Source organism: Puma concolor, chromosome D2 (assembly GCF_028749965.1).
Source record: "Puma concolor isolate L17-30 chromosome D2, mPumCon1.1.hap2, whole genome shotgun sequence".
NCBI lineage: Eukaryota > Metazoa > Chordata > Mammalia > Carnivora > Felidae > Puma > Puma concolor.
The window spans coordinates 77,083,673-77,097,203 of NC_141677.1; the positions used below are offsets into that span (position 1 = coordinate 77,083,673).

At 44.4% G+C, this 13,531-nt stretch overlaps 1 protein-coding gene across 4 annotated transcripts in view; it reads left to right on the forward strand.

Annotated features, from left to right (window-relative positions):
* The first annotated feature begins 768 nt into the window (after positions 1-768).
* The window catches only part of INPP5F (inositol polyphosphate-5-phosphatase F), a 91,095-nt gene continuing 78,332 nt past the window's right edge, over positions 769-13,531 (forward strand). The window contains exon 1 of one of the 4 annotated variants that reach the window (XM_086681014.1): positions 769-1,111. In XM_086681014.1, the coding sequence (XP_086537140.1) occupies positions 1,015-1,111 (97 nt within the window). In that variant the 5' untranslated portion in view covers positions 769-1,014. The other 3 variants (XM_086681010.1, XM_086681012.1, XM_086681011.1) reach the window with 3 other exon arrangements.

Consider the following 13,531-nt stretch of genomic DNA (forward strand, 5'->3'; position numbering starts at 1 on the left):
GACATTTTTTGATGCCTTCTCAGACCCATCCTGCTTAATTCGGGACATGATCTCTTCTTTGCTGCCTTCTTCCTCGCTATTTAGAGCCCTATGCTAATACTTGTGTATTTTCTATTTTTACATGCTCCTTGATGTGCATTTATTGGATACCTGCTGTTGTCAAACGTCACAAGGTACTGAGAGTAAATACAAAACAGAGAACGGCCCTGCTCAGCGGAGGGTCTGGCTGGGGCTAGACCCCAGTAACCATCTTCTTGGGTCGCTTTTCCCGGCTCTGCTGGTCCGGGTCTCTGCGGCTGCTCAGGCCCAGGGGGGGAGGGGGTGGATGTACGGATGTGAAAGGAGCTAGCACGGGAGGGAAGACCCCACGAGGAGCCAGCATGGGAAGAAAAACCCCACTAGTAAGCTTCTGCTCCACGGGCCACAGGGCAGGCCATCCCCTAACTCGGTCAAGCCCGGGTTCTGCCCGCTTTCGCCCCAGATGGGAAGGCGGGCCCGCCAGGGGAGGGGCCTGGGAAGAGCGGGCGGAGGGGTGAAGGAGGGGGAGAGGAGGGAGAAGGAAGAGCCTGAGGGGAGGAGCCAGGAGAAGAAACCCCGGTGAAGCTGGAGGAGAGGGCGGTGGAAGGGACAGGAAGAGGAGCCGAGAGGGAAAAGGCGCGCGGAGGAGACAGGGAGGAGGAGGAGCCTGGGAAAAGCCGGGGGAGGAGCCAGAAAAGAGGGTGGAGCCTGGAGCCGGGGGAGGTGCCAGAGGCGGGGCCGGGAAAGAGGCGGAGCCGAGGGAGAGGCCTCCAAGGCCACCGCCGCGGCCGCCGCCGGTGCGCGTTCTTCTCCCGCGGGCCTGGCCGCCGGGGCGTTCCCTCAGCCGCCGTTCCTCGAGGCGTGGGTTCTGGCGGCCCCAAGTCGACTAGTACACCCCGCGCGCCCCCCGCGGGTCGCCGCCGCCGGGGCCGGGGGCCGCGGAGACCTGGGCGCGCCCGGCCGCCGCCGCTGCCTCCCTCGGCGCCTGGGGCCGGCATGGAGCTCTTCCAAGCCAAGGACCACTACATCCTGCAGCAGGGCGAGCGCGCGCTGTGGTGCAGCCGCCGCGACGGCGGCCTCCAGCTCCGACCCGGTGAGACTGGTGGCGCGGGGTGGCCTCGGGCCCGGTGCGGCGGGGCGGGGTGGGGGGCGAGGAGGGGGCGCGGCCGGGCCCCTAGCCGCGGGCAGCCCGGCGGGCGCCGACTGCGGCTCAGGCGCGTGGGGCGGGGCGGGGCGGGCGCGAGGGGAGGCGCAGGAGCTGTCATTATTTCCTGGCGGGAGGGAGCGCTTGCCTCGCCCCTTCCCCTCCGCGGGGGACAAAGGGCCGGCGACCCTCGTCCCTCCGAGCGCGCCTCCGCGTCGAGATCCGCTCTGCTGCCGGTGGGGAGCGGATCCGAGCTGAGTCGCGGGGTCGGAAAGTTGGGGCGAGGTGCGCCTGGCCTTAGAGGCCTCTTCCACTCTGGAGCGGTTCTGGCACGTCCTCTGAGACAAGTTCTGGGTTCGAATCCCGTCCGGATCTCAGACCAGAACCGACGCACCAGCTCAGTGGAACGTCCTGCCGGAGCTTCACTCCCTGTTGACATCTGTGTGTTTCTGGTCCTTTCTTGTTAAAGGTGTGACTTCCTTCTGCCTACCTCGTAAGCACCCGATTTAAAGCACCCTTTCTTTGATTTTAGTGTTACGGTTGAACTGCATCGTAATGTTAAACTTTTAATACTTTTGTATGACTCAGTATTGTGTGATACAGGATGTGTCGTGGGGCCACATTTGGGTGTCATATAAGCTGTTAGGAGATGCCTAAGTCTGTAGCGATGAGTTTGTGTTAGGAAAGTTAGTTGAGAGTGGTGAGTTAAATACAGCAGTCCCTGCCCTCAAAGAGCTGACAGTCCAGGACGCGGTTTCCTTTATTGGGGGGCGGCGGAGGGGGGGGGATCTCAGTGCACCTCTCCTTTGAGGTTCCCAGTTATTTTTTCCTGAGAACCTCCGAGAGCTTTCATTTTAGGAGAAGTGAGAGGACAGGGCTCTTTAAAAAAATAGCCAGAACATTTAAAATTTATTTGTAATTCTGTGTGTATTGTAGACAAGAATTACATGGTATGAATTGAGAAGTATAGAAGGTCCAAATGAGCTTTTTCACATGACAGCTGTTAGTGTTTATAACAACATGGTTTCCTCGGACCTTTTCCATTAATAGGTTATTCCCATTCCCCACAACAACCTTACAAAGCAGGTGGTGGTATTCTCTTTTTCAGGTGAGAAGAAGACAACGTGTGAAACTTGAGTGACTTGCCTGGGCTCACAGAGAGAGCCTGCCAGAACGCTTTCTGGCAGGTTCCACTGCTTTCTTATGGGGGCCTGCTAGTTGATTTGTGAGAGCAGTGAAGGAGAACTTACTATTTTTTCCTAGGCTCTGGCTGTATTTTCCTGCAATTACATTTTATTTCCTCTACTCAGAGTAAAGACAAACTACCACACTCAGATAAGGTTCCTGATGATCTTGGGACAGAAGTTGCTGTAGACAGGATAAATTTGACCAGTCTCCAGTCATTCTCTTCTCTGTTTTTTCTGATTTGACCATTTGCCTAACACCTCCCACCCCTCTGCCCCTTAGTTGGAGTAAGGCTTCAAATGCCCCTTGAAGAAAGGTAGATTGCAAAATTCTCCAGGCTGTCTAACAGCCGACCCTTTAGATTCTTAGGGCTTGGCTATTACAGCTGGATGAACTTGAGATCATCTCCAATTCATCCGGCAGAACACTTTTCTGTGGCGCATTTCCTGGACTATAAAATGAGGGTTGGGCTTTGGAGTCCTTGTACATAAAATATGTTTAAAACAGCACTAATTTGTTCGGTGTGTGTTCACTATACATCTTGGAGGACAAGAATTAATGTGTTTCATAAAAAACAGCTCTCTAGGTGGTCACCTGTGAATTTGGGCAGTGGATTGAGACCTATATAAATAGGGTGGACTTGGTTGTTTCCATTTCTAGGGCTAGTCTCTCCTTTCTGTTGGCCTCTAAGATTGACAGAGGTGAACCAAGCTGGTGGGATTGCATGCAAGGAAGTAAGGTCATGGAAGCCTTGAGAATAGGAGGGGTTTTAAGTGAATTATTTGTCTTTTCTTTGGTTTGTGTTTGTTTGTTTTTTTTTTAACATTTTATTTATTTTTGAGAAACAGAGTGAGACAAAGCGTGAGCGGGGGAGGGGCAGAGAGAGAAGGAGACAGAATCTGAAGCAGGCTCCAGGCTCTGAGCAAGCAGTCAGCACAGAGCCTGATGCGGGGCTTGAACCCACAAACTGTGAGATCATGACCTGAGCCGAAATCGGACGCTCAACCGACTGAGCCACCCAGGCGCCCCTGTGTTTGTTTCTTATACACCAGAGGCTCTCCAATCCTAATGGTTGCTTGGGCATAAATTACTCAAAGTGAAGTAAGTCAACTCTTCTTGTATTCTTTCAATGGAAGGCTACCGAAACACCTACTTCTGAGCTCAAGAAGCTCAGTGAGTCACAGGCGTAAGCCTTTAATGAATATTCACAGGGTAATGTGGGCCTAGATTTTGTATTAAGCCATGTGGTTTGAATTACTGTTTATATATCCAAAGTCCATATCAGAAGGCAAATTAAAAGTTTTTTTTCCTGAATAAAATGACTGTAGTCTGTGCAATTAAATTCATATCACTTCTGAGGATATAGCAGACCACAGACAGAAGTAGACTAAAAATCTAGAGGAAGGAAGAGGCCATCATGTTTTTGAAGTAACAGCTTGTTTTGATCTTCAGGTGTGTTCAAGTGTAGCCAGTGAATAAAAAATCCCGTGCACTTAACTTTTCCAAATAATTTTTCCTACCCAGTACTCAAGGTCCTTTCTAAAGAATGGCTATTAATAATGGTATTTTAATTGGATAAGTGTTTTTCACATCTTTTTCTATAGAATCATTTAATATTGTCTTCATTTTATTGGCTCTTTTCCCTCTGCTTTTATGGACAGCTTTGCTATTGTTTGTAATGACAGCATTTAAAATCTTTCATTGCTTCCTATTGGCTATTTAACTGAATGGGTTACTGACCAACTCCTTTTTTCTCTTCCAAAGGGCAGTATTAGAAAACCAAAAAAAGCCTGTGGGCATTGTGGTTTTTGTTTTTGGCTATTGAACCACCTGAAACGGGACTTGTCTTTTTCCTAGAGACATCAAAAGAATCTGTATTGATATTTAAAGTTAAACGACCATTTCCTTGGCCTGGAATGTTTGTCAGCCCCTTTTCCTGCCTAATTTATTCTGTTAAGTCCCTGCTCAGATGCCGCCTCCCCGCTGTGCTCACCCAGGCCCGCATCCCTGGGGCAGAATTACTGGCCACCTTTATTGTGTTTCTAGGTGCTTTATACACTTAGTACACACTTTGATTATAGCCCATACTGCATCACATGGTAGTACCTTGCTTACTTCTTTCCTATTGGACAGCGTATTCCCCAAGGCAAGGACTTTACTCATCTTGGTATGTGGGCTTTAGAGTAGTTAGGATGAAGAAGGCATTTTTGGTTGAGTTGAGCTAAAGTCCGGGTTTTCTCTCAGTGATATCATTGCCATAAAAATAGGATGTTGTGTTATGCTTAATATTCATTTTAAGCCCTGTTTTGAATATCTTCTAATTGGGGCAGAAAATCTCTGTCCAGCAGGGTGAGGAAATAACCACGAGAAAAGGTGTATTTCCACTTGTGTTATGTTTCTACCTGATTTAGTATCACCTTTTTTTTTTTTTTTAAATCCCTGTGGTAGTATTCCCTATTTTCTTAACATTGCTTAAATTTTTCAGTTTTTTCTTCTAGCTAAACACTTGAGTGCTGTTATTTTTTTATTTTTCTGGTGTTTCCACTTTTTTAAGGGTAGTGAGGAGTCTGTATTCATACATAGCAACTGCTTTTTGGTGGATGCTTCTGTCTTGCAAGGTAATGACTACCGGAGATTGTCTTATGTTCTGCCAGGGAAAATGATAAAGCTCCGTGTGAATATTCACTAATCTTCCTAGAGTGGTGTTTTACTATCTGAGAATAAGGATTATAATTTAAAGACTTAAAAAAAGGAATATAAAACAGTCCACTGTTGGGGAAGGGTGATAAGGTCTTATCTCTTTAGTCTTAAACATTGCTGCTACTAGCCTTGTGGCTTTGTCTGATATGACGGGTGTTATGTAATTTCCTGCTGAGTATTGGTTCATTCTATTCTGAGACTGAGTGACCATGAAAAGATGAGAGCGAGCGTCTGTCATATACATAACATTCATAAGCCTGTAAACTATATTTATAGTTATGATACTCTAATGAATACCAGAGAACATTGTTTTTTGGAGGGGATAGTGGCTCTCAGAATTCACAGAAACGTTTAAAAGTGTTCCTGTTCTTTGTCGAGTTATTTTTTGATGAAAGTTATTTTTAGTATGCCATATGAAGTTAACTTTTTTTGAATGAGAAATTGTAGCTCTGGAATTGAAATAGCATAGAACTTTTATCTCTTTTCAGGAATCGTATTTTATGAAACTATATTCAGTTTATTTAGAGTTTTTTAGTGTCATTTGCTGTTTACTTGGGAAAAAAAAGATTTTTGAACTTTATCTTTTTTAAACACCACGTTTACTAAAAATTCACAAATTACCACGACAAAATGTAATTGGGCATTTTGATTTAAAATTGGATTATTAAATCTGTTGTAAAAATATTTTAACCATTTTGTTGAATAACTAGGTTTTTTCCTGGTGTCTTTAGTCTTCAGTTTCCTTTAAGCAGTTTATCAGTTTTATACCCCAAACCCCTTTTCTCCCATATTTTATATTTCTAACAAGCTACCAGTTAGATTGTACATTCATTTTTATGAACATTTATGCGTGCAAGATAGAAAAGACTGCTGTTTCTACTCCCCCACTTCTTTAGCTTAAAAAAACCTAGTTTTTCTAAGGTGACTGATGACCTTTGCAATCAAGTTTTGTAGATTGTGGGAAGTTTTTGTGCATATTTTGTTGTCTACATTGTCAACCGAGATTAATCATAGTAACAGCTTTTATTTATTGAGCATTTTTCCGAATCAGATAGTGTTCTGAGCCCTTAACACGTACTGTTTTATTTCATCCTCACAATAAACATCAGGAGGAGGGTTTATTATTATTCTCATTTCATAGGTGAGGAAACTGAAGCACAGAGAATGAATTTGTCCAAGTTCAAAGAGTAAGAGAGTTAGGCTTCTAACCCAGTATATGACTCTAAAGCCAAATTTTCCCCAGTATTGACAAAAATGTTTTATAAACCTTTCTACCTTCTTGACTACAGTTGTAGGATTTATATTTTAATGGTAATATCTGAAATGTATCTTTCGCTATCATAATCATTATAGGGTAGCATATGTAGAGAGTAAAAGAGCCTCACATGTCAGAGCATGCACATTGAGAAAGGATCTATGTAGAATGAAAGGCTGATAACTGGGACTACTGGTCAGTCTTTGATCCTACCCCTGCCCTGACTCCTTGTAGCAGAATTAGTTCATGTAGTACAGGGAACATTGTTATATAATTGACTAATTGTTTTTCCAGTTAGGGTCAGTTTATCAGGTTTCTCTTCGGTTCTTAGAACATCTGCAGTTTGGGCAGGGAATAGATACAGGGTAGATCTTTGAGCAGAAACATCGATATGTACTGGATGGGAACTATTTCAGCCAGTGATGAGCAACCTGAAGCCTTTCCCAGTCTCCTGTCAGGAGTCCTAGATCCAATTTCACAGGCATCCTTTCAGAGCACGCAGAGCAGAGAGGGAGTGGAGGAGAAAACGTCTTCGGGGCAGCCACCTTCAAAGAGGGGAAGAACCTCTGTAGAGTCCCTGGTTCCCAGATGCTTGGGCTGTGACCAGGCCTTAGCCAGCAGAGGCCAGGACTTGCCAAAGGCTGGTTTCAGGAGAGGCAGTCCCAAGGCCTTTTTGCCTAGAGCATTCAGGTGCCAGAAACCAGGGAGCCCAGACAGCTTGGTTTTTGAGAAATTTGGTTGCATTGGTGCTGCTCTCCAATGCCCAGCAGCTTGACTCCCCTTTGTCCTAACTTCCCAGGCTAATAACTCAGCCCAAAGAAGAAGGACATGTTGGAGGCACCTGGGTGGCTCAGTCGGTCAAACATCTGACTTCTGCTCAGGTCATGATCTCGCAGTTTGTGAGTTCAAGCCCCACAAACTCACGGCTCGCGGCTGTCAGCCTGTCAGCACAGAGCTCACTTCAGATCCTCTGTCCCCACCTCTCTTCTGCCCCTCCCCTACTTGCGCTTTCCCAAAATATAAATATTAAAAAAAAAAAAGGAGGTGTAGATTTATAGTTATTTCTCTAGCGCCTGGCCCATAGCAGGTCTTCTGTAAAAACTATATTGAATGAATTGAAAGGAGTCTGGTCCCTGGTCAACCCTGGGTACCCCGAGCAGCAAAGGGTCTGTTGGGAAGATTAAATGGAGAAGATAGGAACAGAAGACTAGAACACTGCCTGTCTTGACAACAGCAAAAACAACAAAAAACGTGCTAATTTCTCATTGTCATTTTATTCATGAAGGGAGGAATTGGACTTTTAAGTCTGGAATTCAATAAATCTCTTCTGTCTTTGAATGAAAATAAATGGGATGCGAAGACTTTTTAATTTTTCTTGAACTGGCCAATATGCAAAAACCACAAATCGCTTGTTGCTAATTTTGGTCCTTGTGATTTATGACAAAATCGGGTTGTCCTTGCTTCGGCAGCACAGACGTGATGAAATTAGGTGATGTATTTGCAGATAGATACTAGACTACTAGCAAATCAAACTAGTTTGTGCTGTTGAGTGGATTCTCAGAGCCATAGGCTAACTTTGGTGTGGTTTCATGGGGATTTAAATGTGTTGGGTCTTTGTAAGCAGTATCTCTCTATGAGTAAACTGTAAACTGTTCTATTTCTGTTCAAAAATTTTTTTTAATGTTTATTTTTGAAAGAGAGAGAGAGCGAGCGTGAGCAGGGGAGGGACACAGAGAGAGGGAGACACAAAATCTGAAGCAGGCTCCAGGCTCCGAGCCGTCACCACAGAGCCCCACGCGGGGCTTGAAACCAGGAACCGCGAGATCATGACCTGAGCTGAAGTTGGATGCTTGACCGGCCGTGCCATCCAAGATGCCGTGTTCAAATGTTTTAAAATATAACCTTTAAGGGGCGCCTGGGTGGCGCAGTCGGTTAAGCGTCCGACTTCAGCCAGGTCACGATCTCGCTGTCCGTGAGTTCGAGCCCCGCGTCGGGCTCTGGGCTGATGGCTCAGAGCCTGGAGCCTGTTTCCGATTCTGTGTCTCCCTCTCTCTGCCCCTCGCCCGTTCATGCTCTGTCTCTCTCTGTCCCAAAAATAAATAAACGTTGAAAAAAAAAATTAAAAAAAAAATATAACCTTTAAAAATCTAGTTTTGCAAACACAAGTCCTGAGAAGTGACAGCAATGTCCTAGAACCTCTAACAATTACCTGTTAGCAAGTCTAAGTTATAATCATTATGTATTAACCGACCATAATTGAACTGAGAAGAACATTTGGAGTATGTTTAACAAAATAGAGAAATAATACATTTTTTAAATCATCAGTAGCTGTTGATACTATGTTAAGTAATAATGCATTAATAGTATTTTTCAACTGATGATAAACCCTGAACGTTTAGCATTATAGTACTATCACAACACATACTGGTAAGATCTTAATTAAATCTCGTGCTCTGTTAGGATGACTCATTTTCCGGTTGCTGTGAGACCCTTAAAGAAACTGCTCTCATTCACAAAAAAGCATCCACTCCTGGCTGCTTTCTTTGGTAAGCCTGGTTGAATGAAATACAGGTTGATTTTAGGTCAGTGTTTCTTGTTGTTATTTCTTTTAAGGTAATTCATTTTATTTCAGGTCGATTCAACTTTAACCAGGCATTTCTTTAACTTTATAGTGGGATATTTAAAAATACATTTTCTTTATGAATCTTACTTAAAAAAAATTTTTTTTGTAATGTTTTTGTTTATTTTTGAGACAGAGAGAGACAGAGCATGAGCAGGGGAGGGGCAGAGAGAGAGGGAGACACAGAATCCAAAGCAGGCTCCAGGCTCTGAGCTGTCAGCACAGAGCCCGACGCGGGGCTCGAACTCAATGGACTGTGAGATCATGACCTGAGCTGAAGTCCGATGCTTAACCGACTGAGCCACCCAGGCGCCCCTATGAATCTTATTCTTTGAAACAGCTTTTCAATTACACCAAACTTCAAATTTCACAGTTTCTGCCATGGTCAGTGTCCACAATTTGAAACAGTCACAGGACCTGAAATATTAGGAAATTTTAAACATTGCCATAATGTTTTTAATTTTAGTAGTCTGCATGTATGATATTAATGATGCTTCTGAGTATCATTATACTTCGTTTTTATGCCAAGTATAAACGTTCTTCTCCCTATTTCAGATCCTCAGGAGACAGAACAAATTGTTGAGTAGAGTAATAGTTTGCTACTGTCCCTTCTGGGTACTTCCTGACCTCCAGGATTCGATTCTTTCTAGTAGTTGTTACATTTATCCCCCTTTACCTCTTTACAGTGCACATCTCCCTTGATTTACAATGGGGTTACGTCCTGATCACCCCTCATAAGCTGAAAATACCATAAGTCGAAAGCGCATTTAATATACCTAGCCTACCAAACATAGCCTAGCCTACCTTGAACATGCTCAGAACACTTTAGTTAGCCTACAGTTGGGCACAAATCCTCTGACGCAAAGCCTATTTTATGATCAGGTGTTGAATATCTCCTGTAATTTGTTGAATACTATACTGAAAGTGAAGACAGAATGGCTGTATGGGTACAGGATGGTTGTTTCGGGTGTGGGTTGTTTACCTGTGGGGTCACGTGGCTGACTGGGAGCTACAGGTACCCGTGACTGCCCAGCAGCGTGAGGGTATGGTATTGCGTAACACTAGCCCGGGGCGGTGGGGGGGGGGATCGAAATTTAAAATACAGTTTCTACTGCATGTATATTGCTTTTGCACCATTGTAAAGTCAAAGTCGTAAATTGGACCGTCGTGAGTGGGGGACCATCTGTATTCCCTTCTCGCAGAGAAGCAGCCTCACTTTTCCCCCTCTAATTTAGCATTCTGTTTGTCTCCTTCCAAATTATATTAAGTCTGAAATTCTGTGAAGTTATTTATTCTCTCAACATTTATTGAAGACCTGTCTACTGGACACTGTGCCAAAGAAAAAGATGGATAAAATGCTATACCTTAGCTGAGGGTATGGTCCAATGAGGAAGAGACACACAGGATTCTAGAGTGACAGGCTCTGTGACAGAGATGTACGGCCAGCTCTGTGGGAGGCTTGAGTTGGGTATTGAAGTTCGAGGTTTTAGTGTTGTCTTTTTTTTTTTTTATTCCCCACAAGATGGTGAAACTCTGTTTTTCTTCCTAGTAAAAGGAATGGGAAGAACGGTGCCCTTTTATTTGGTTCTGTGAAGTTTCTACCAGCTGTAAATAGTCTGATTGTATGTCTCCTATAAAAGTGGGAAGCCCTGGAAGAAACTGGCTGTATACCTTAGTAGACTGCTATGGACTTTATTTCCTGGCCAGACTTCACGCTTTGTATGCACACTGCGTTCTAATTGGATATCTAAAAAAAAGTTGATAATGGCCAGACTGAAGTAGTCCGGGCTCCCCCCCTACCTCCCACCCACAGACACTCTGCTGTGGTCTTTGTTTTTTGATCTAGAAGCAGTTCATTTGAGGCCAGCTAAGGTGGCAAATCCTAGATCTGATGGTGGGTTTGAAGGCAGAGCTTTTTGTCGCTGAGGGCCTGTGGGGGGGAGAATGACACACACCATCCTAGATGGAGGGGGTCAGCTTTGAACAAACTTTCCAGGAAAAGCCAGGAAATTATTTAAACACCAGCTGGGAGAAAGGTTGTGTCTATTTAATAATTGAAGTGCTAATTTTATGCATCTTGGTTAAGAGCTCTAAAATGAGGGAAGAATGGGTGCCTGGGTGGCTCAGTTGTTGGGTTCAGGTCATGATCTGGCAGTTCACGAGTTCGAGCCCTGTGTCGGGCTCTGTGCTGACAGCTCAGAGCCTGGATGGAGCCTGCTTCGGATCCTGTCTCCCTTTCTCTCTGCCCCTCCCCTGCTCATGCTCTGTCTGTCTGTCTGTCTCTCTCTCTCTCTCTCTCTCTCTCAGAAATAAACATTAAAAAAATTTTTTTAAAGAAATAAGATGAGGAAAGAAAATACCAATTATTAGCTCTGATTTAGCTTTTAGGATCCCATTTCTGAAAGATCTATCAAAGAACTGTTTTGGGGAGCACAGAAGGTGAGGGGTCTATCCCACCCAACACAATGCTGTTCCTTGGGTAACGCATTATGAGTTTACTGTTCAAGGATTTATCTAATCCTTATTTGACCTGATCATATCGTCAGCTTCTTAAGGTAATGAGTTTGGAAAATTGCAATTTAAGCTGTACTTGCCTTTATTTATTCTCAAACCAGGTATCTTAGACATGTATCAGACCAGGTCTTTTAGACATGTATCTCCTGTGCTGGTATTCTGAATGCACTGTGGAGTCCACACCTTTCGTAATTCTATACATTTCCAGCAGGTCCTTCCATGACCTGATTACATTGTCTGACCTTTCACACACAAAAAAGTTGTTTTTTTTTTCCCCTTTTATTGTCCTCTGTTCTTTTTCGAGGTGCATTGGCCTTCTCTTGAGATGGGACAACTGGGACTTTACGTGTCAGAGAATCATAAGTTTTTCGATTGGTTATTGGTAGAGTTTAAAAAACAATTTCTGATGGGGCGCCTGGGTGGCGCAGTCGGTTGAGCGTCCGACTTCAGCCAGGTCACGATCTCACGGTCCGTGAGTTCGAGCCCCGCGTCAGGCTCTGGGCTGATGGCTCAGAGCCTGGAGCCTGTTTCCGATTCTGTGTCTCCCTCTCTCTCTGCCCCTCCCCTGTTCGTGCTCTGTCTCTCTCTGTCCCCAAAATAAATGTTGAAAAAAAAATAAAAAAATAAAAAACAATTTCTGATACCCTTCATGATCATGGTCAAAACTTTGTGGCTCTGTTGCTGCACCATAATTAGATCCCCGTTTTAATAGAAAAGTCTGAAAATTCTTTTTTTTTTTTTTTAAATTTTTTTTCAACGTTTATTTATTTTTGGGATAGAGAGAGACAGAGCATGAACAGGGGAGGGGCAGAGAGAGAGGGAGACACAGAACCGGAAACAGGCTCCAGGCTCTGAGCCATCAGCCCAGAGCCCGACGCGGGGCTCGAACTCACGGACCGCGAGATCGTGACCTGGCTGAAGTCGGACGCTTAACCGACTGCGCCACCCAGGTGCCCCTGAAAAGTCTGAAAATTCTTAAGATCCCTTTCCTAAGTAGTGTCTCTCATCTTTTAAGTATACGGGTAATTTTTTGAAACATTTTTTTTTTTTTAAGTCTGTTTATTTTGAGAGAGAGTGAGAGCACAGCGGGCTCGCACATGCACACGAGCAGGAAGGGGCAGAGAGAGAGAGAGAGGGAGAGAGAGAGAGAATCCTAAGCCGTGCTTTATTTCATGGAAGTGTTTAAAGTCCTACATGGCACAGGCATCCTCTATGAATCAAAGTGATTGATAGAATAAAATTACTAATGCAGGTTCCGCCCAGTAACCTATAATCCCTTAGACGAGTAATTCTCAATCGGCCAGTACATTAGAATCACCTAGGGGAGATTAACAAAATACCTATGCCAGGGCCCCACCCTGACCAACCAAGTCAGACCCTCTGAAGGGGTGGGGCCCAGGCATCCACATTTTCTCAATGAGAAGCCAGGGTCAGTAACCATTGAGTTGGAGTTCACATGGGGAAATCACCAGCTGCTGGAACTTCTAAATTGGGTTAGCTCTTTAGCTTGCTTAATGCTGGAAAATAATTACCATTAGTTCAAAGAAACGTGTATCCAACTTTGCATTTCTAAGATGGCACCTGAGTCAAATTATTCCCTAACCTGTTTCCTTGCATCATTCTGAGAACTGAGGCATGGATGAGCTACTGATGGGAACTTTCAGTTCCTCATTGTAGAACCCTTTTCCTCATCTGACTTTGGTATTGGTGATTGTCTTTCAGAGCAGTAATATCCTTTGTCTTTAGCAGGAAATGAAACTTGGGTCTGATTATTTATGCATACCCTCATACCTTATTTATTCTTTTTCTTAAAGACACAAGTGAAACTGCCTATAAACGTTAGTAGATGTGTGACACCCAGGCTTCTCTAGCCAGGGCTGAGGGAGCGCCAGGCTCTCTGGGCTCTTGGAATGAATGACTCATGCTCTCTGCAGGCATACAGTAGTTAATCACTTGTTTTCTGTATACCAGGAAGAGGAGGGCATGTGAAAATAGAAGCCATGTGCTGCCAAAGGGGCCCGAAATAAGAGTGGAAATGTTGACCTAATGGGTCAAACAATTGAGCTATGACAAAATACCCAAATACCTTTGGGTG